Source organism: Cicer arietinum, chromosome 6 (assembly GCF_000331145.2).
Source record: "Cicer arietinum cultivar CDC Frontier isolate Library 1 chromosome 6, Cicar.CDCFrontier_v2.0, whole genome shotgun sequence".
NCBI classification, from domain to species: Eukaryota; Viridiplantae; Streptophyta; class Magnoliopsida; order Fabales; family Fabaceae; genus Cicer; species Cicer arietinum.
In genome coordinates this window covers 9330738-9353069 of record NC_021165.2, presented here as the reverse complement: position 1 = coordinate 9353069, position 22332 = coordinate 9330738, and the positions used below count along the sequence as shown (strand labels likewise).

The window sequence follows — 22332 nt, the reverse complement described above, 5'->3', positions numbered from 1 at the left end:
GATTATTATCCAATTCTCTTCCAAATTGCTTTATTGAATAGTCCTTAGTCCATTTGTTGTAGTAGTGTCATGCATGATAGTTTATGTACCAATTTTGAATCACATGAATGATGTTTCGGCTGCAATAATATATACATTTGTTGTGAAATAGAATTACTTATAATAAGGATCTTAAATAAGTTATTGTCCAACCAACGTATATCCTAAGAATCGATTTAGTTTCCAAGGAGGAAGGTGATATTGAATCAATTTTAAAACCGTGAAAACCAACTCTTTAAAAACATGTTTTAAAAAATAATCAATCATGACAGTTCTTATTATCTGAATGTTAGGACTGGTATCTATAAGTAATTACTTTAGTGCAAGAATAGAATATATGAAATAATGTCTCTATCAAATAACTCAAAACAGAGGACATATGTTTATTATTGCAATCACACACCAATACATAATGGAAAGTCTAAAAGACAAGGATGACAAAGTTACAAGGATATTCCCTTCCAAGATTTGAGAGCTTGGTTAATGTTTATTTATAAGAGGTTTAACACTGGACTGGATTCATATCTTAGATTACAAGCACAAGCATTTAACAGAAAACACTCACTCTTATTTCATCTATACCAACAAAGTACTTGCCAACCTCTACTTTCTCCAACATGGTGTTTTCCAAATGATGTGCATGTTTGGACTTCAGATTTTCATTATCTCTGCTTCAAACACTCTAGTTGGTTGGTAGAGAATCATATCTCTGGAATTTGTATCAATTTATGAACCTTCATTTGTTTGGATAAAACCTCCAAACTTGTGGATGTCAGCAATAACTTGCAACCATTATGATCTTCACCAAATGGGATACCAATCGCACCTAAATCAAGTCTACCATAAAGATCATTCATTACAACTAGGACTGTTTGCAGCTCCTTCATCTTAGCACACAGAAGATGAGCTCTTTCTGAAGTTGTCATTCTTTTATTATTACCAAAACACATGCAAGAAGTTGATTCAGCTCGATTTGTCTTATCATCGAAAGTCAGACCTATTGCATCAGCAATTTGTGTTTGAATCTTTATAATGTCTGGCTTCTTGGTCACAGTTGTTGTCACAATCTTTTGGAATAATTCATCTCTCTCAGCTCTTCTTATAGCTATTTTTACATAACACTTGACTCTTTTATCTAGCCCACATAATCCGATTATATTTTCTCCTTGGTCTCTCACTCTTAGTGCACTCATTATTTGTTCTTTAACCTTATTGTCCACGTTGGGAATTATGTCCCCAAAATTAGCCTTTGTATGATACATAATGACACAAGTTACAACACAGTTTTAAAAAATTAGCTCATTAAATCACTTAATGGGAAAAAGGACACACAATTGATATGTTTTTAAAGGATTTGATTGGACTCATTCAAAATGAGCAACTCACTTTTATATTGTAAAGAGACATTAACCATTGATTTATAAATAAATAGTTGATATTGTAAGCATGTGTATGTCAAATTATCAACATCTAATTTTTTTCACTTTACTCAATACTCACATAGAAGAATTTAAATATGTTTTTTTGACCCCATCACGCTCGAGGTGGATCAATCCGCGACCTGTACTGAGAGTTACTATACCACAATTAGATTGCCAAAGTTTGAATTTCATGCCTGAAATAGAAAATTGACATGAAGCAAACATGAAGCTACAAAGTGTATTTTCTAAAAACAAAATGAAAGCTGTCTAAACGATATGGGATAGGAAGAAATAACATTAGCCAAACAGACTACTAAATTATAAAGCTTGATTTCAAGGAATTTCTAAAGAAAAATCGACAAAATCTCAACTAAAATATTGACATCCCAAACATTGTACTAAAGTATGTAGAATTACACAATTATTTATCAGTTCATAACATAGCCTTATACTCCAAATCAGTATCCAAAATTCTAAATGAAACTTTGTAAATAAAACAGCTACAATATTTAGCAAGGCGGGATTTAGATTTTATGCCGATGCAACTGCATACCTGATCAATAAGCATATCGGAGACCATCCAATTAAGATTCGGTTGTGATTGAGATTCAAATCCCCCACTCATCATTGTATCTATGGCAATGGTAAATACTATTATGTCAACCTTTAAGTAGAAGATTATAAACAAATGAAAATTGAAGTAATAATTAGAAACAGTAGACTAAAGATTGAGGGCAAAAAACAGAGTAAAGGAATAAATTAAATATATGAGTATTGTATTTAAACAGCGACATGTTAGCAGAAGAAGCAAGCTTCGTTGAAACTAAGTAATGAAGAAAGGGATTGATTTGATTGAGAAGGAAAATGGAATGCAAGGTGTGTCAAGATCTGAAATCGTACACACTTTCATTCGACCAAATTTCAATTTACATTAACAATAAATAATAATTTTTAAAAGTTAGGAAAATCAAAACGGTGCCGTTCCGGTTGCCGTTGCTACGAGATAAATTAGCAAATTCTACCGTAGAACAGACGGTCCATCGTTGCCTCAAAAAAGATAAACGAAAGTGATTGTGTAATGATCAATTGAAACATAAACCTATACTTTTCAACAATATTATTGACTTGAGATATACATATTAAATTAACGTATACTTCGATAAAACAGAATTTACGATTATTTTTAAATACTAGGTATAATGTAACATCACTTTTTTTTTTCTTTTTTGTCACAGAAATTTAAGGTGAGGTGATCTCCAATTTAAGACACAAGTGTTCTGTTTGGTAAAAATTAATTCACAAATGATAAGAACTTGTACTCTTTTTTCGATGTTACACGTGGTTCTTAATTAGAAGGCTTTTAAAATAGAGTTAGTTTTGAGTAATTAGTTTTGAGTTAGTTAATCGTAATTAATTTATTTATTATATTTAAATGGGAAATAACTTATATATAAAGAACAAAAAGGAAGCAACATATAGTTTTGAAGAAGTGTATAATTTTTTTAAAAAATTTGTAATTATCATCTCATTATAGTGATAATTCGATGTCGGATTTAATATCTCAGATGTAGGAGTTCATCTCTAAATTGAATTAACAATTGTGTGTTCATTTAATCATCAAAGCTTTAATCCTGTTAATCAGAAAAACGTTATCCATTTCGCCACTAATCAATTTCTGTTTTATTTTCAATCAATGTGCGTTTCCTTTACATAAACCAATAACATTTTTTATTTAGTAACTGATTGATCTCCATTTTAACAATAACCTTAAATATAAGAAAAAATATAATCAATAAAAATTAATTAATTTAATTTAAATATATTTATTTTTATCGATATATTTTTTTTATATAAATACTGCAGGATATAGTTTATAGATTATAGTTATTAAATTAATTAAAGTGTTTAATAAAATTAACAGCTCAATTAGTTTAAAAATATAAAATGATATAAAAAGATATTTTTATTAAAAATAAATTTTATTAGTTAATATTTAAAATATTTTTAAAATAGTAGTTTAAAATTTATTATTCCTATATATATATATATATATATATATATATATTATTTAGCTATTTTAACCTAAAAAAGTATATTATTTATTTTAAAATATTAATTATTTTAAAATTTAAATTATTTATACAAATTTAAATTTATAATAAATAAATTATTTATCAGTTTGATTCTTTTAGCTAGCTTATTGATTTAAAACTATTTATTCTAAAATTATTTTAAATTATATAAATTATTTATTTAAAAACTTAAAAATGATTTACTTTAAATTATAATAAATAAATTATAAGTGATAAACAAAAATTAATTACAATGATAATAGTAAAATTAAAAGAAAAAACGATCTTCTAAAATACTTAAATTATCTTATAAAAAATATTATAAGTTATAAATTATAAGTTTGAATCCAAAACATTATTAAGACACGTGTTTCTATAATGGTTAATTTTAATCTTTTTACAAAACTAAGTTTATAAATAAATCGTTATCAAAAAAAATTATTAAAATTAAATACTAGTATCAAATATTAGTAATGATAATTAAATTATATAAGTTAAAAGTTATATTAAAAATTATTTTCTTTTATATCATATATATCAAGAACGGAAAAAATAAAAATAATTTATGTTCAAAAGACATACATTTTCTTTTCATCATAACTCAATTTTTTTAACAAGAGTCATCATAAATTCTAAAATATCACACAACGTTAAAACAAATTAATTTTTATTCCAAAGTATGACTCACCTAAAATTAGTGGAATATTAATTTTTACCAAAACCGAAAAACATATCCCAATAAAGCTTGATTTCATCTTCACTCAAAAAAAAAAAAGTTTGATCTCATCAAACAAAGTGACTGTGGTTTCAACCTCCTTTTCTTTTATCCTAAAGTCTACATTTCAATATGCCTCAAAAAAAGTAAAAAAAAAAAGAAAAACAAAACAATAAAGAAATCAAGAAATCTTTGAGCTTGAAATCATCCATGGTGTTCTCTATCTCCAACTCCAAGCTACTCTTCTTCTTCTTCTCCCTCTTCTTCTTTATGTGTCAACCTTTTCATGTTGTGGTTGCTGAAGATGGTTCATCTCGGAAACCCTTTACCCCCATCAAAATACTGATTCGTCAACAACAACAACAACAACAACCTCCTCTCAACTGTGGAGATTTAATGTTGAAGTCCATGTGTTCTCAGAACTCCAAGTGTATCTGGTGCACTAGCCAATACCTTGATGATACTTGCTTCTCTAAATCTGAGGCTTTGAGGTTGCCTCATCAGGTTTTCTCTTGTGGCCCCACTCGCTTATGAGATCTATCTATCTTTTCTCTTTTTAGATCTCTATTCATAATTACTTATCTTAATATGTATTATTTTTTCATAGAGGGTGGTCATCTTTAATATTTCAATGTGGTTGGTTGTTTTTATGTACTTGAGACATATTTTGGTTCCTTCAAGATTGACTCAAAATCACCACATTTTATCCTTTTGCTTTATGTGTTCTTTATTATTTACCGCATTGGATTACATATGGTCTCAAAATGTGTTTATTAGAATGAGGTATTGCTCCTCTTACAAGTCAATTTTGAATGGTTGAGTTAGGCACAACAGTATTTCATTTTACTCATTTTGATTTCGCGGTGCATTTGACAAAATTACCACAAATCAAGAAAAACATTAGAAAAATTACTGCATTGGTGTACCATGACTTTACCAAATTCACTGCTAAACCAAACAAGACTTTAGAAAAAGAAAGAAATCTCCCTTTTTCATTGCACCTCTGTTTTTCATAGCTCCTAGAATATTACTTTGCTTGCAGCCATTATTATTAGAAATGCTTGATGTTGTTAGAAAACTTTCACAATCTGGCTGATAATGTTGATGTTTTAGACAGGAAAGAAATTTGTCTATTTTATCCCCCATCTTCCCTATTTTAACGATTGAAGTACAAGCTTTGACAAAATTCAAATTTGTTTGTTTGTCATAGTAGCAAAATAATGGTTATAATGATATATGCTATTAGTTTTGTTCTTGTCTATTAGTATATTATAATTAGAGTGACAAAAGATAACATCAAGAATGAGATATAATTCACAAATGACCTTCAAAGGAGCTTTATTATTTTGATTCTGTTACTCTAATAGGTTTGTTTGGCATTGAATAACTTTAGGATTCAGTTTCTTGATTATAAACAATGTAAAGTAAGTTAACCGTTCATTTGATTCCCTAAGTTTGCATTCTTGTGGAAGCAGAAAGACAGTTAGGATCTCTTAAAAAATTGAAGTTTTTGTTGCTACATCTGTAGAAACTGTTTCTTCTTAATTTATAGTTATTTGTTTCTGACCATCACCTAGCAAATTGTGAAAGTTTTGCTAATGTGAAAATATCAAAGGAAATATAAATAAAAAAAAGTTGTATGCATGAGTTTATGAGGGATTACATACAGACGTGAAAGGGGTGGCCTACAAAAAGTTCCTTACAAGTTAGAATTAATGAACGAAGCCCAACCATAAGAACAAACATTATGAAAGAGGATGACAAAATGTGCTAAAAAGGTGGTAGAACTGTTTGGGCCAAAATGAATCACATACCAATTGCTGGAAAAATAGAAGTTTTTCAAGGCATGTAAAAATATTTTCAAGAAAGTGAGTTGACGAATGTAATGCTCTATATTGGTACAACTTTTCATGTAAAATTTTGAATTATTAATTTTCCGGTTGTAACTTTTTGTACATAAAATTTCATTGATAAATTTCTGATAGTTATTTATTCTCCGAAAAATTAAGTTTTGAAATTTTTGATATATAATTAAGGGTTTATGATATGGTACAGAATATAATTTTCAAAAATTTCAAAAACTAAAATTTTCCATTGAAAATTATTATAGGAACTTTTGAAAAATAGAATTTCTGATACAAGAAGTTCAGAAAAAATTTATTTTTTTGAAAATTTTTAAATGTGGGAATATGCTTAATATTGGAATTTATGGTGTAGCCTTTTTAAGTTGGGTCGGGACTCTATACACGGGTCTGATAAATCTTAGACGAAAAGTCTTCTTTATACCCCCTCTCCTCGTCCCTTATACCACACAAAACTCCCATAAACTCGTATTTGTCTCTAACAATGTATAAAAAATGGTTAAGTAAATTTTTAGATTTTATAAATTTTTAAAGTTTTGTTTTTAAAAATTTATATAACTTCTTTTCCTAAATTATTTTCATATTCATTTATTGTTTACATTTTTAAGTCAATTAATTAATATCTTTTAAACTTTAAAATAACTTTAAAGTTTTTTGTGTTTAAAAATTTTTATTTAATTTTTTAATTAAACAATTTTAAATTTTTTTAGAGTCTATAATATTCAAAACAAGTCTCAAAAACTAATTTAGAAATTTAAATTATACATATAAGTTGACTAAAAAGCATGGATAAAAAGAAATTTAGTTTTATAGAAACTAAAAATAAAATATTTAAAAATAATTGAATTTACTTATTATATGTGATTTCTTAAATTTAATAACGACGTGAATTCAGTTCACGTAAAAATATTTGTTTTAAATTTGCATACAATAAATTACATACATGAAGTTAGTTCACGTAAAATCTTTAGATTTTGAAAGGAAAAAAATAAACTCAAATGCAATGAGTAAACATATTTTGTTGATGACTTATGAGGTATAAAATATAAATGAGTGGTGTGAATTTTGAATAAATATTAGTTATGATAAGTGAGTTATAAAGTTTATGATGATGATGAAGAGACAAGTGGTGTTATAGAATGGAACAAATAAGCAAGGGTATCTTATTTTTATGAAAAAATTGAGGGTGTGGGTAGTAAAAAGGGGTATGTGTAACAAAATTAAAACCTCAATTCAGATTTCAGAAGTAATCTTTTGCAATTGAAAATTTTACCATAAAGCCCACGATTATACCTATACCTCTCAATATTTTAAAAATGTCAAATTTACTCTTGAAATTTTTTTACTATTTTACCAACTTAAATTCACTTTTTTTTTTACTATTCAAAGATTTCAGGATTAAACAATCTAACTTTTTTCGGTACAAATTTTTTTTTTTTGAAAATTACCAAAAAAAGTTTATAAGATTTTCGATACATAAGATTTAATAAAAAAACTTTAAATAAATTTTTTAGTACTAATTAAAAAAATGTGTATCAGAAATTTTAAAAAATATTTTCTAGTATAAAAGGTTTAAAATGTATACAAAAATTGTAAATGTTAAAAAAAAAAATTATAAAAAAGTTTAGAAAACTTTAAAAAAATATTTTCGATAATGTTGAAAAAATTTCTAGTAGTTCTGAAAAACTTCAAATAAATTTTTTAATAAATACATATACAGCAGAAAATTTGAAAAAAAAATTCGAAGTGTAAATTATATACTGAAAACTTAAAATAAAATTACTAATAAAATAATCATTTGTATATAAAAAAACTAAAATAATATAACAGTGAAAAATGATAAATTTTAATATTTATATTAAGGTTGGTCTCAAAAACCCTAGAATAGCCGCTGCCTGATTTTCGTTCCTTCTTGCATTAAAAACCCTAGACCCTTCGCGTTATAAATAGTGCGATATTCTCCACACTTCACATCAGTCACTAACCTAGCTCTCAGCAAACATGGCTGTGCCGCTTCTCACTAAGAAGATCGTGAACAATAGGGTTGAGAAGTCAACACTCGCAGAATCTGCGTTAAGGTATACCTCTTCACCATTTCAAATTCTCCTTATCGAAAACATTTTATTTTTCTTCAATTGTGAATTGTTTGCAAGGAAGTGATGATAGTAATTGTCGCCCCAGTCTTAATTTGCACTATAAGGTGTAAGATGGTGACTGACACATAATCTGATCCTGTTATTTTTTAAACCTTAAAGTTGAGTTTAAGTTTAATTTGTTAGGTTTTAATTGTAGTTTTTGATGCTTCGTTTTTGCTTCATTATATATGTTTTCGATTTTGCAATTTGGATGAATGGGAAATGAGGATAAATATCTATTTGTGACATCCAGTCTTACTATGTATTTCATATGTGGTGATTGATCGACTATCTGATCCCAATAAGCTAGATTTGATTTGGTGTTTGATTTCAAAATGAGTTTTTGAATATTGTAGTTTTAATCTGTTTTATTTTTTCTTAGATTTGGATTTGATGACATGTTTTTGATACCAAGTCTTACTTTCTCTATTGGAAGCATTGATCTGAGCGGTAATACTTGTTCGATCCTTATCCATCAACTAATAGAGACAAATAATATATTTTTCCTGTTTTTTTACAAAATGTTTTTACTGTTTTTGCAAAGAGATATGATGATATTTACCCAATCAATTCTGTAGTAGATGATGATACAAACATGCACTACCATCTGATCTCTTGCAAAGATATGTCATTAATTGGAAAGCTTTTCATTTTCACTGTTTTGTTTTAGCCGTTACCTGTGATTTGTTGCATTTCATTTTTTATTGTGTAATATTGCCTATGGTATCTGATGTCCAGAATTCAGGCTTTTGCCTTGTAGCTGGACATTTCGTTTTTACGGGCATATATCAAATTCTTACAGGTCTTGCGACACAGGGGTTTTGTTCATATAAGCCTTCTGTTACTATTTCCCTGTTTATATTTTCAAATCATGCAAGTACGTTTTATACATTAAGCAACACTTAAGTTCCTTTTTTATTTGTTTTTGCTACATAGTGCATTGGCCTGCAATCTATGATGCAATTATTTCCTATAATAATGATTTTAATGTGATTATTTCAGAAATATCACCATCTTTCGGCTGAGATTGCAGATCTAATTGTTTTTGATTGTGTTATTATCTATTAATGTATAACTAACACCTATTTGATTGCTAATTGCTTATAGATATTTTGTTGTTTCAGTTCTCTAACTTGTTTATATGATTATTTTAAATAGGAAAACTGTTGCAGACACAAATGGATTGATTCTCGTGGTAGGAGGAAATTAAAGGATGTACTTTAATTCCTAACATTGGTTATGGTTCTGCCAGGATTCTGATAGCATCTTCCATATGGTGACAAGAAATTTATTGTTCACAATGTTGGTAACTTGAAGCTATCAATGATGCTCAACAGTTTAGTGATGTCTTCCCAAATTGGATTTTTGAAGTTGCTGCTTTGTATCTAATGTCTGACCCTTGATTTATGTGTTGTTTTAGGTCTTAATGTGCCGATATTGCACACAATGTATCCACCAAAAGAGAGACTCATAGTTGAGAGAGCTGCGCAACTTAATGTTTTGCTTTTGCAAACAAAACAGCCGCTTAGAAGCTATAATAGGAACGAAAGTTTGGATCATTTGGAACTTACTGATTTTTGTTGTGACTTACAATTCTGATGTATCTTTTTTGCCTTAAATGAAGTATAATTCATATGATTATGTTGTTGATATGTCGATTTAGTCTCAATATATGTATTGTTTTTAGAAGTATTAAAAATGTGAACCTACACTATCGAATGATATTCGAACTTATTTATTAACGGATGCATCTTGAATTTTTTTCTTTTCATTTTGTCATCACAAATATTAATATCGTATCATATTAACAATTAAGAAAATATATATTTACTCACAAAATTATTAAGCTTGATTTTTTTGTCATTTATTGCTTATTTAACTAAATTAAAATTATTTAAAAAAGATAAATTTTTAAAATTATATTTTAGCCAAACTTTTAAACCACTGAAATCATAACATCACCGAATTTTAATTTATTATCAGATATAAATATTTGTTGGAAGGATTTTATATGCAATGGTCAAGTAATTTTTCAAATATATCAATGCTGTATCCTCTATAGTAACAGGAAACATTTTCCTTTCAAATAATATACCATTCTTATATATGTTCTACTTATAAAAATCGGACCTTATATTACAAACATTAACCACTACTCTGGGATCAAAGCTCTCTGCACTCGATTATTTGACAATTGTTCTTGATGCTACCACCATCCTTAAAGCAAACATGTTTTTATCAAGAGGGTTAGATAATTCCAAAAGTTGAAAGAAATTATAAAGTTCCGGACGATTTAGATAATTCATTTAAAAAATTTGATCTAATTTATTTTAAGTAAAATTATACTTTTAATCTCTTAACTATTTTTCATTTTCAAGTTTTTATCTTGGTGGTTTTATTATTGTACATGTCACTTGATTTGATGACTAGGTTGTGTAAGTCTCTCATCAAAATCTCTTTCCCATACATGCCCAACAACACCATTTTTCTTGATGAACATCCCAACAACACCACATCCAAATCCAACCAAAATAAAAAAAAATTAAACTAGATAAAACTCAAATGTTCGTATCTCAAATTCATCCTTTTTCTTTCAAACTCAGAACATGCTCAAATATAAGAAATAAATATAAAATAAAGAAGAAATGAAGAAGATAGATAACAATAACTGAAATTTATGTCTCTATTTTTATTTTTGTATTTTTTTAAACATAAAAATAAAGAAAAACAAAAGAAAAAAATCCAAAAAATAAAATAAAATCAACAAATAAAAAACAAACCTAGAAAAATCTTCAACACTAATTTTATTTTTTTATGGGTTGTTCTCTACTTTTCTAGCCATTTCATTTTTTAGTTAAACTTTAACTTTTCTAGGGTCTTGTTCTAAGAAACAATTTTTGCCAATGTAGATATCGGATATGTTTTTTGTGTTTGTTTTGGGGTTAGTTTTAGTAACTTTGGCGGTGTTTTTACCAAAATGTAGGATGGGTGGTAGGGTTTGGGAAGAAGATGAATGAGTTCTTCATGTTGGATTTTATTTCTCAATTCAATATCATGTCACAGAAAGAACTATAGTGATTAACGGAATCAGAAATCATATTCAAGGTATCAAAAGGAAACAAATTTAATTAAGGAATTTAAACGAAAAAAAAAATTAACGGATTAAAAGAATAATTTAGACTTTAATCTAATTAAATGTAATTTAGATTATATCAATTTTCACTTGATTCAATTAATAACCAGTTTCTTTTTATTAATTGTAATACTATGAAATCACGAGTGTCAAGTTTACTTTTTATGTCTCACAACGTCACTTTAGCAATAAAAAAAATAGTCTAATAATGAATATTATTTATAATTTTTAATACAATTTTAATTATTTTTTTATATTATTTTTCAATTATTATTATATACACAACATTCAAAATATTATTTTACTTTATATTGATAATAGTGAAAAACTCACCGATGATTAAAATGAACACTTTAATAAAATGACTTTTTTTGCTGTTGTTGTAATTATTGTATTTTTTAATGTGTATAAAAATCTTAAACGATGTTAGTTATAAGACTTTAAGATTACGAAATGATAGTTTACGATCATGTTTAAAGCACCGAAAAGTCAAATAAAAGATTAAACAAAATTAATGATAATAATCAAAGAAACCACAAATAATAGATTGATTCAATGTCTCGTTTATCAGAATTTATATATATATATATTTTTTTTTGTTGGGTTGGTTTTTGAAAAAGAATATGAAATTTGATCAAATTACTAGTTTTTATAAATGGAGATAAAAAAAGCATCCAATGATATTTCATTTTGTATTATCATTGATTTTGTAGAATTGAATTGCAGTTTTGATTTGGATTGATGTAGATACGAACACTAAAGATCATAATTCTTTATTATTAAAAACATTCTACATTTTCTTCCAAATTTTAATACAAATTATATTTGTCATTTTAATATTTTCAAATTTGTTTATGACACTGTTAATCGACCCTTTGTTAGGATCTACTTGGATATCGTAGAAACTATTATTGTTATCAAATATCTAGCAAACCAAGTTAACATATTCAAATTGAGGAAAAACAAGTGTATTTTCTGATATGTGTAGCTCGAATGTTGCTCATAATATGCGTATCTTGAAGGAGTTTTGGATCGATTGTGGAGACATAGTTGTTCCTTGTCAAAATAAGAATTTCACAAAAGTTATCTTGAAGACCAAAAAGAAAAAAGAAAAAAAGTAAAACACCTATATGTTCATAATATTTGTTCTAAGGCTGAAACTCAAAACACCCTTTGACGTATATACTTTTCTTTACCATTTTTCTTTTTCTTTTTTTCTTTTTTATGAATTAAGTCTATGTTTACCATAATTTTGTTTTTCCTTTATTTTATTCTTAACCAAAAAGTATTATGCTCACCTCTTAGGTTAAGACATATATTTTACTATGCTCTTTTGCAATATACTACATTTGTCCTTATTATAAATATTATTTTAAAAAAAATATCTCTAAATATAAGCACCATTTCAATTTATTAGGTGTCTTTATTATTATTATTATTATTATTATTATTATTATTATTTTCAATCATAACGTTTATTAATTTTACTAATTTGTCTTGTAATATAAAAAATAAAATTTAATACATTCAATTACAAATGTTATTTTATGAACATTAACACATTAAATATCCTATCAGCTTTCCTTAATAAGAGTGAAAAAACAATAAATAATTATATTAAGGGACAAAAATAGTATATTAGAGAGCATTACATTCTCATATAAAAAAAATGATTGAACTACATTCTTCTCCCCTCTTATTTTAAAATTTACACCTCCCTTCCTCCATAAACACTTTAGTCCGTGTTTATATAATTAAACTTCTAATGCATATTTAGTTTTTTATTTTTGATTCATATTATCATTAACATATAGTTTTAAAATCTATATATAGTTTTTTTTTTTTATATGAAAAATTTAGGGTGAGAAGATAATATCACCATTCAAGTTTAAAAAAAAATTTAAAACTCAATAAACACTTAAAAAGAATTATAGTAATCTTTCTCCAATAATACTAACATCAATAAAGTTTATTAAACCTAGGTATAAATTAGGCCAATCATTTGTATATTTGAAAAATAATTAAATAAGACACGGTATAAAAATGATATATTTTTCGGAAACACTACATTTATTTAAACAAATATGTATTAGAAGAGATACACTTGCAGCGTAGGTGAAAACCACCAACACTATTAAAGATTTACAACGAAATTATTTATATAATCTATCATTTGCAAATTTTGGACTTAAACTTAAGTGAGAACAAGTGTGACCATAAGATTCAATCATATAAAAGCATAACTTGTTTTGGTCACTTTTTGATTATTTTGGGTATGTTTAATTTCACAGTACAGGCAGATTGTGAAATTAATTTTTGTCCATTAAAATTTTAGTATTGGTCGTGAATCACGAATTCATAACCCTTGAACTTTTATTTATTTATATATCAATAATAATAAAAACTCGGTTGTTGGTTAAGTTTGTCACTTTTCCATACTAGATGCCACTTAAATATCTTTACTGTATTTTTTAAAATTTGAAGTAACATAAATCATAAATTTATTACACATTGTTTTTCAATACTTTTTAAATTTATTTAAAGTGATTTTTTAAACACTGTTATTTATTAAGATAGTAACGGCCATGTTAGTTTTTCAATGGTCAAACTATTACACCCTTATTTTATAAAAATCATAAAAGGGAGAAAGGTGAAAATGATTAGAATATTTTGTTTATTTTCATCACTTTTACTCTCAGCATACTGATTTCCCTTTTTAAAATTTCTTATGTTACAAAAGTTAAAGATAAAAAAACGTCAAAGATAAAAAGATAAAGCATCAAAGGAAATTGTTGTGCGATTTCCACCCAATCTATAAACACAACACAACCAAGTCCAAAAGGGATTGAATCAAGGGGGCATAATTCAACGCGCATGCGTAATTTAATTTCTAACTCTAGTGTCCCACTACTAACCCCATGATCAATCCCATGATTAATTTGACCATATTAGTATTTACGTATAACAATTAGTATTTTATTTTTTTACAATTAAAATTCTAACGATGTATTTTCATTGTAAATAGAGGTGAGAATAGTTCAGGCCAGACCAGATTTTGAAAGGTCTGAGCCTGATCTTTAATTTTTTAGGTCTAAGTCTGGCCTATGGCCTATTATAGAATTTTTTTTTCGGTCTGACTTTTTTAAAAGTTTGGCCTGACCTGAAAGCCTATTTAAAAACCTTATTCACATTAAAACATTTAAATGTTCTACTCATATCACATGATGCTCTCCACATACCAATATCAATATACATATTTATATATATTAAACAAAAAATAATTTTTCTAACAAAATAATTTAAAAAAAATCTGAAACAAACATCCTTTAATAAAAAATAATTTTTGATTTCAAAGAATAGATTTTTTTTTGAAACAAACGCACCTATTATTACCTCTTAAACAAATATTGAAACGGAGTGATTGACTAATTGGATGACTACCGAATATGGAACTACCAAATATGGAACGCCTACCGAATATGGAATGATTACTGAGTAATTGCATTGATATAATTTAAAATAGGAAATATTATTATTAATATAATAATAAAATATATATAGGCCTTCTGTCAGACCTAATAAGCTTTTTTTATAAGCATGAACCTAACCTATTCAAATATATAGGCCAGGGCAGACCATGAGTAGGTCAGGTCATAGGCCATTGACGGACGGTCTAGCTTATTCTCATCTCTAATTGTAAATGGTAAAGTACTATTATAATATAATTATTATAAATAATAAGTAATTAAGATTTTAATAGTATATTCATAATTGTTTATTATAAACTAAAAAAAAATTTATATCCATACATTTGAACATAATCTCAATTTTTAATGACATAACATCATTTTCTCAAGACAACGTGCTCCATAACATTATATTACACTAGTTTCTAAAAATATAAATTTTCTTACGAAGAGTTGTTAAATCCTAATTTTTTTTATTCCCTTGAAAGGACGAGTTTGGATTTACATGTGTAACCTTATAAATCATCATGTACGTTGTGGTGACAAAAATGTGAGATCAGCCGGCAAATTAAAGCTAATAATATGCCTATGACTATGAATAATGTGAACATGATTTATTCCTTTCAGTGTATAATGTGAAGTTGTGTGAACTGAATCTATATGTATACAGTATACAGAAATATATGACAAAACAAAAAGATATTTCTTACGCTTTAATTTTATGCACAATTTCACACGACCTAATACTTATTCATTTTTTGACACTTTGTCGTTATTGTGTCTCTTTGACTTTGTTTGTTATGCTCGTTAATTTTTATTTAGGAATAAATGATTTTGGATAGGTGCGCCTCAAACATAGGAGTCTCATATATTGACTTTGAGTGTTCATGCATGCTGCCTCTAATTCTAATTTTAAAACACCACCACCCCATGATCAAGAACACCTTTTGCATGTTGATTTTCAACCAATGTGAAGGAGGAGAGCACAATTAACTTGAATAATAGAAGGAGGATGACAAAAGATAACAACATTTTAATTGAAACATAAAATTCTTCAATTGTCCCTCATGTTGTAGTGCAATGGTAGCATAGGCTCCCAACCCAAGTGTCCAAGACTTCAAATTTTTTTAGGACATCCAATTTTTTACACGATTTTTTTTTGTTGAAGTTGTATTATAATATTATTTATAATTTAAATAAAATAGTGAGTTTTTGAATTTTTTGTGTTTGTTATTATTAGAGTCTAATTTTTAAAATTATAATAAGACTTTTAAAATATTTAAGACAACCTTAAATGTACGAGTGTGGATTCGATCCATACCACCCTTTCCTCTTGCTCTTTAATTGTGTAAGTGTTGGCCACTATGTCGATAAAAAAAAAAAATTGAAATGGTTGAGAATAAGTATGGCAAGAGAATTGGGGCTGAGTTTTGTCTCCTTTCACCCGATTAGTTGGAAAAACTTGCACCAACTTTTATTTTTTATTAGGTGTGAAATTTAAGTCTTTTTCCCTCCACCCATTTATATATATAAAATAATAAATTTACAATTCATATTAATTATAATTAATATAATAAAATAATTATTATACAATAATAAAATTAAAAAAAATTAAAATCATATTTTTCATAGAGAAGATTATAAGTTTTAATATTTAAAAATATAAAATGTATAAAATATGTCAACATATATAAAATTTAAAAATAACAATAATATTACTAGCACGACGAGTTCAGTTGCAGAGTAAATATCAACACCTCTAAACTCGTACTCACTCATGAGTTTTAATTTTAAAAAAAACATACACCTAATCAAAACAAATTTTCTCCACCTAAATCAAGACGAGTTTGAATGATTATCGACAAATGCGGATACAATTAATAGCTGATCTAGCTCGAATAATTGTTGAACATTATTGAATTTCTACAAAACACAATAATTCAGAGAGTATTGATAAGATCATTGATGCTAAGACAACTTGAAACTGATGACTCCGAGGATGATTTACCATTTTAAAAATTGAATGAAGAGAAGAAATATCGATTTGAATATTAAGAATAACACCAAGCCAGCTCCCTGCAAAACTTGTATTGAAAAAACAAATGGTTAAAAGTTTCCTTTGCATATTGAGACAATAGTATACCAACGACTTTTGGGATTTTCGTCGGTGGATATACGATGAATCAATCTCCAACAACAAAATATTTTGAAGGAAGGATATTTATACCAAATGAATTTTGCTCAATCTTGAATAGAATAAGGTTGATGAACACGATGAAAAGTATCCTTAAGAGTTAAAAACTCATAGTTTATCTCTTGCTATAAAAGTTTGTCTCTCGAAATAAACAGAATATCAATCTTTTGAATAAAAACAACTAACATAAAAAACTGTCACTAGGACATTATAGTACGGTCTTTCTCCAATCTTTTATAAAAGGTAGGTAGTGTCTATGATCATGGAGGGTTCTTAGGGTGTTCGAGACGTGCTACCATAGAGAACCTCAAATTTTCAAGGGCACCAATTTCTTTTACTAGGTGTATGTATATATGTTAACATAAAAAAATATAGACTTAACATATTCATTTTTTAGGTTCATGTGTCTAATATAAAGAAAATTATAGAGCCATATTAAAAGAGTTTCAAATAAAAAATGTTTTATTGTTTTATAATATTCTCTCATATTCCAACTTAAGTTAGTTCGACTTCAACTTTCAAACACCCTATAGAAAAATAAAGCACCAACATCATCCACAGATTAATAGGTGGATGAATATTTTTACTAGTGTTTGATGTTACTACTACATATTCGAATTGATAAAAACATGTATAATTTAGGAGTTGTTTATTTTGTATAAACAAGTTATGAATTCATTTTCTAAAAATTTGTGTCAGTTTTAATCGTTAAAAAGGGTAAGAATTTTTTTAATTGAACAATTATCTATGTATCTGAAAATAATAAAAATATTAATAAATAGTTTTTATTATTTTCAAAAATGCATAATTATGAATTAACATTTCATATTATTTTCATGGCAATAGTTTATTTCAAAAGTATTTTACAAAGGTAAAATAAACACATTTTAAAAAATAAAAACACGAAATGTATTTACAACGGAAGCAACCACTACTTTTCTTATAATTATATTGTGGTTTGGGACACTTTTTATGGATATTGTGATTTTAGATTTTTTGAAATTTTCAATGCTTGTGATTTTTAGCTTTTCTTTAACAATTTTTTATTCCATTTAAGAGTGTATTAAAATAATAATCACAATAAAAAAAATAACGTGAAAACGCCAAATCCAGAGAAAAAATCACTAATGTTATCTAATAACAACCAGAGAACAACACTATGTAAAAATTGTTACAATATATACAGCTATATATAGCATTGAGCTCTCTCTTTCTTTACGATTCCAAACAATGTTAGACTTTTCAAATAATCAATTACAACCAAATTTAACAATTCTTGAAAACTGAAGTTGGATCTCTTAAACAAGATCTTGAATTCGAGCGATGACAATAAAAAATGTAATTTGGAAGGGAGACTTGGAGTAGCAATGTTAATCTCAAGAAATGGGGATTGAATTGTGACCCTTTTAAAATTTTGATTCATGTGCTTAATTTAAATTAAATCAAGATCAATCTTGATTGAATAAGAACGCTTTGTATATGTTACAAGTAAATAAAATATATTAGTTTATAGTGAAATGTTATTTGTGTGTGCAAATAATTAAAGATAAGGGATATAAATATCACACACACAAAGTATACTAGTTCACCTAACGCGAACTAGTCAAATCCTCACAATCGTGAGATTTTCACTATGTGCTTCATAATCAGAATGTTCTCCTTCACACTTTTTCTCTTGATCGCACTTTGATCAATTACAATATTTACCTTTCAACCCATAAATGATTTTTTACAATCACCTTTCAACCTTGAAATGATTTTTACAAACACATTTAATATAACATAATAAATATACTTGAGTTATAGATGATGTGTATAATAAAAAGTGTTTGGGATCTTGAAACTTCTCAACACTTGTTTGAGATAAATAAAGACAAACTCAGTAAATGATGATTCACAAATATAGTGAGAGAGTTAGAGTTTACTTGAAGAGTTTTTTGACTTGTTATTACTTGAACAAGTGTTGGTAGTTTTGTAATTGAACTCTTGTCTTTATCTTCCAATTGATCTTCAATTTATAGATAATAAAAGACTTTGAATATTTAGTTTAAACTGAATATAGTCATTGGACACATGAAGAACATTTATTTATATTGTTGGTCAAAACGTTGTTGACAAACGAATAACGTTCTTGCTTTTGGGTCTGATGAAAAACGTGAATGCGTGAGTGAAAGGGGTGTGAAATGTCAATTGGTACTATTTCAAATCAAAATTATGCAGAATAATGTAAGTACAATGTATTTGTGTCATTTCTCACAACTCATCAATTTGGAGATCAATCTTATCATCAATCTAGAAGTTGTTTTCCTCTTTTTGGCATTCACCTTGAGCAGTTTTGATACTCTATAAATTGCGGTTTGTGTTGTGGAAAATAATATATGTTAATTATGTCTTTAAAAGAGAATAACCATAATATTCTTTTTTTAAACCAGAACGTTCTTAATTTCTTTTTGAGTGAGTATTGACTTGTATTTATCTTAAGGTCTGGACTATGGAAAATGATTCATTTTACTTCTGCCTGTAAATGAAATAACCATAATGATCTTATAATAAACTAGAATGATCATGTGATAAATCAAAATGATCTTGTAATAAACTAGAATGATATTTTGATAAATTAACCAGAATGTTCTTGTTGTTGGGGAGTCCGAGGGAGCGCGACATCCAGAATGAGCTAAACATCCAGGATTCTTAAGAGACTTAGACACCACATCTCAATCCAAAACCTTAAGGCATTAGGTTTATGGGTCATTCTCCTTATATATCCAATATAGCCTCCATTCCTAGTCAATGTGGGACTAACCACTCATAATTGAATTCCAATAAATCTCCCCTCCCACCACTAGACTTGATCCACTTGATCCAAGTCCTTTTTGCTCCCCCACCAGGCCAAACCAGGATACCACTTGTTGGGGAGTTTGGGGGAGCGCGACATCTGGATTGTGCGAAACATCAAAGATTCTTAAGAGACTTAGACACCACATCTCAACCCAAAAACTTTAAGGCTTAGGTTTATGGGTCATTCTCTTTATATATCCAATATAGCCTCCATTCCTAGTCAATGTGGGACTAACCACTCATAATTGAATGTGGGACTAACTTTAAGGCTTAGGTTTATGGGTCATTCTCCTTAAGGTTTTGAGTTGCGATGTGGTGTCTAAGTCTCTTAAGAATCCTTGATGTTTAGCCCATTCCGGATGTCGCGCTCTCCCGGACTCCCCAACACTTGTTATAAACTAGAATGATCCTTTGATAAACCATAATGATCTTTTGATAAACTAGCTAGAATGATCATTTGATAAACCAAAATGATCTTGATAAATCTATCGTCAATCTACATAACATTCTGCGTGTTTGTTTTTGCAAGTATGTTTTCAAATCTTGACTTTTAATTGTTCATTAAATGTTGGAAAACTCATGTGTAAAATGTTAACTAATTTACTGCATGTTGTCCTTCCAAAAAGATTCTTATTGTCAATTATTTTATAATATAGCAACCAAAACATTATGGTGAATGTTCTTCCATAATGTCTTTTGTTGAATCAACATTTCCTATAATTTCTCTTAGTGTTGCTCATGTTGTGTCTTGGCTTCTTGTTTGTCTACTTACGCAATTCATATTCCTTAAATAAAATCCAAGTGCAATCAATATTAGATCACCATTCATAAAACTTAATCATTTATTTCATAAGATTTGTTGTCATTCAAACATATATAAAAAAAAAAAAAATTTACCTCAACAAAAATACCCTCATAAGTCAGATTTACCAATAAAAATCAGCCATCGATATCATCAGGGGATAATTCACACCAATATCATAATTCACACCAATATCATAGTTATTGAAAATATCAAAGATTATATTAATTAGTTATCAAATTTTGTTAATTGATTCAACATTAACTAAACTTATCAACCACTTATTTATCAAACAAATTAACATGACATTATCCAATAATAATATTTTAATTTCTATACATTCACAATATAAAACATTTTTATATACACATTTATCAAATCACATCATGATGGCTTATTCCGAAGGATAAATCAAGGGAGAGACGGATGCGTGGGCCCGAGCCCCATCCTCCCTTATAGTTTAATTAGTTTTAGTTATAAAATATGGAATAAGATGATCACAAGTCACAACAATATAATATATTTAGTCTTTTCTTTTTTGAAAAAGCAATATCTCTTGATTCTTCAAAGAATAACGTTTTTGCAAAAAATATGACTCAAAATAAGTGTCAGTTTTAATTTTTAATGTAATATTAATTATTATTTTTTAATTATATTTTCTAATTAATACTTTAGAAAACATGCGCAAATTAATATCTTTTAATTTGCATTATTGTAACAATGAAGCATGTTTGGTTTTTCCTTTACAACTCTAAAGGTTATTTTGTAATACAAAAGTGGTTTGACATTATGTCTGGATTCTTTTGAAAATTAATTTCACAAATTTAATTTTACTTAAAATTTTAGTTTAGCCAAAAATAATATACTGATTATTTTTGTATTGTTTATTTCACGTTTATTTTTGTATTGTTTATTTTACATTTAAAAGTATTAAAAAATTTCCTACCTATTTATTTTCTATTAACTAATAAATTTATATTATATTATATTATAATATATATATATATATATTTAAAATTATATTTTATTATATAATTCAAACAAATTTCATTTTGTAAAATGACATTTAAAGAAAAAGTATTAAAATATAAATTACGTTTGAGAAAACTCAATATTAACTAAAAATACGTTTATAAAATATAATTTATTCAAAAATACATTTACAAATATTAATTCAACCACACACATGAACATATTAATATTAAATAAGTTTGATAAAAGTTATCCTATATTTCTTTTATTTGTGGTCTCCTTAATTTTTGTGTAGAATAAAGAAATGTGTTATGAGACGAAAGAGATAATATATGAATTTTTCATTTTTCAGCTCTCGTTAAACAATTTTCTGAATCCGTCCATTTATATTATGGCTAAAGTATTTTAAAAAATATATACATGATAACTAAGATGTTATTGAATTAATGCACATATACAAAAAAATTAAACTGGCGGTTTATACAAACTGAACCTAACATATAAAAACATTAAAATAGAATATTAAAAAAATGTAGTACGTGAGTATAACACGTCTGGTTTACTAAAGTGAAGACGAGGCTTAGTCTCAATATACTCGCCAAATTGCCTTGAAAGAAAAGGAAACAACAAAAAAACAAAACAAAAATTAAAAATATGCTATACATGATCCTTCCCTATGTCT

The 22332-nt window shown here is 27.0% G+C and overlaps 1 protein-coding gene, 1 long non-coding RNA gene and 3 other non-coding genes across 6 annotated transcripts; 4 read left to right on the top strand and 1 right to left on the bottom strand.

Annotated features, from left to right (window-relative positions):
• Positions 1–398: 398 nt before the first annotated feature.
• On the bottom strand, positions 399–2535 carry LOC101488657 (disease resistance protein UNI-like). Of its 2 annotated transcripts, XM_027336064.2 has the most exons (3): positions 2483–2535; positions 2014–2093; positions 399–1654 (listed from the first exon to the last, which is right to left on the bottom strand). In XM_027336064.2, exon 3 carries the CDS (start codon positions 1299–1301, stop codon positions 741–743), a length of 561 nt encoding a protein of 186 aa, XP_027191865.1. In that variant the 5' UTR covers positions 1302–1654; positions 2014–2093; positions 2483–2535; the 3' UTR covers positions 399–740. The 2 variants fall into 2 exon arrangements, with proteins under 2 accessions (XP_027191865.1, XP_004504267.1); XM_004504210.4 differs by lacking the exon at positions 2483–2535 and having other exon boundaries at positions 2014–2457.
• Positions 2536–7837: 5302 nt separating this feature from the next.
• LOC101515581 (uncharacterized) lies at positions 7838–9986 on the top strand. Its single transcript, XR_001144088.3, has 2 exons — positions 7838–8187; positions 9403–9986. It is a non-coding gene; the product is annotated as an uncharacterized lncRNA (long non-coding RNA).
• Positions 8262–8342, top strand: LOC113787376 (small nucleolar RNA U31b). Its single transcript, XR_003473883.1, has one exon. It is a non-coding gene; the product is annotated as a small nucleolar RNA U31b (small nucleolar RNA).
• Positions 8786–8861, top strand: LOC113787439 (small nucleolar RNA Z195/SNORD33/SNORD32 family). The gene has a single exon (XR_003473943.1). It is a non-coding gene; the product is annotated as a small nucleolar RNA Z195/SNORD33/SNORD32 family (small nucleolar RNA).
• LOC113787284 (small nucleolar RNA Z196/R39/R59 family) lies at positions 9191–9276 on the top strand. The gene has a single exon (XR_003473792.1). It is a non-coding gene; the product is annotated as a small nucleolar RNA Z196/R39/R59 family (small nucleolar RNA).
• Positions 9987–22332: the final 12346 nt, after the last annotated feature.